This window comes from Wolffia australiana, chromosome 2 (assembly GCF_029677425.1).
Source record: "Wolffia australiana isolate 7733 chromosome 2, ASM2967742v1".
NCBI classification, from domain to species: domain Eukaryota; kingdom Viridiplantae; phylum Streptophyta; class Magnoliopsida; order Alismatales; family Araceae; genus Wolffia; species Wolffia australiana.
The window spans coordinates 4,473,331-4,474,504 of NC_135836.1; the positions used below are offsets into that span (position 1 = coordinate 4,473,331).

The 1,174-nt window shown below is 52.6% G+C and overlaps 1 protein-coding gene across 1 annotated transcript; it reads right to left on the reverse strand.

Moving 5' to 3' along the window:
• Positions 1–433: 433 nt before the first annotated feature.
• Positions 434–1,080, reverse strand: LOC144714908 (14 kDa proline-rich protein DC2.15-like). Its single transcript, XM_078589716.1, has one exon. The coding sequence runs from the start codon at positions 1,020–1,022 to the stop codon at positions 672–674; it is 351 nt and encodes a 116-aa protein (XP_078445842.1). The 5' UTR covers positions 1,023–1,080; the 3' UTR covers positions 434–671.
• Positions 1,081–1,174: the final 94 nt, after the last annotated feature.

The window sequence follows — 1,174 nt, forward strand, 5'->3', positions numbered from 1 at the left end:
AGTTCTGCGAAGAAGAACCGGGTCGCGCGAAGAGATCAGCGCCTTCGGTCGGGAAAGCTCCGTGACAACTGATCATCGTTCCTCCCTTGGGCTAGTGTTTAGAAGACATTCTTCGATTCGGACGCATCTTCGTCTTGCTTACAATAGTGAGCTCCCATGTCCCGCGTAGAGCGTCCTAGAATGATTCTGTAGTTTCATTTCCCACACTGTCTTCCTGACTTTTATGATAATCTTGGGGCTCCTCTCGAGAGTTCTCGAGGCTTGAGAAAAGACATTGAAAAGCGAGAGCGGATGTTTATTAGTATGTGCCCTACAATGAAAGAAGCCAACACAGAGGTGTATGACCGCGAGTCTTTTTTTAAGGTTTATTATCCGGAAGATAAATGTGTGTCAACCAAGGACGTCTTGCACGGTGCGCGAAGGGCAGAACACGAGGAGGAGAGAGGAGCCCTCGCTTTTATTATCAGGGGACGCATCATAGCGGGTCAGGCCTTAAACAAGATGTCGTACCCCAGCGGGGTGGAAGGGGCTTCAGACAGAGGCTGTTACAAGGGGGGTGACATGAACTGAACGGAATGCTGATGACTAGGAAAGACGAGGAGGGTTGCGGCAACAAAGTTACGGAAAATCTGGGCGTGAAATCTGTGCGGATAACGTCGTGGGCAGCTCCCTTAGCATCCAAGGAGTTGAACCTGCTGGCCGCAGGCCTTGACCAACAGGTTTATGTCCCCCGGGAGGTTGACGTCGACGACGAGCCCAAGAACGTTAATCTTGGCTACGGCACAGAGGCATTTACCGGCCTGCATAGGCGTAAGGGTTGCAATCAACGCACAGCAGCTGCTCGTGACGGCATCGGTGATTCCACCGATCTTGATGAGATTGAGTGCAGGATCGCACGCGGCAACTTGGAGGAGGCCGCCGACGCAGCTAGTGATAGCCGTGAGCAGCTGTGCCGATGCAAGTGGGAAGAGAACCAGGTTTAGGATCAAGAAGGTCGCCACAAGTTCAGTCTTCCCGGCCATGGTAAAGTAGAGACTTGGGGGGCGGCGACGGGGGGAAGGGAAACAAAGATGAGAAATATGGAGGCCCGGATGATTTCTGTAGGTGGCATGCGCCGCTATATATAGGAAACACAGAGGGGCCAGGTGTTCGGGTCCAAGCATCCATGTAAAGT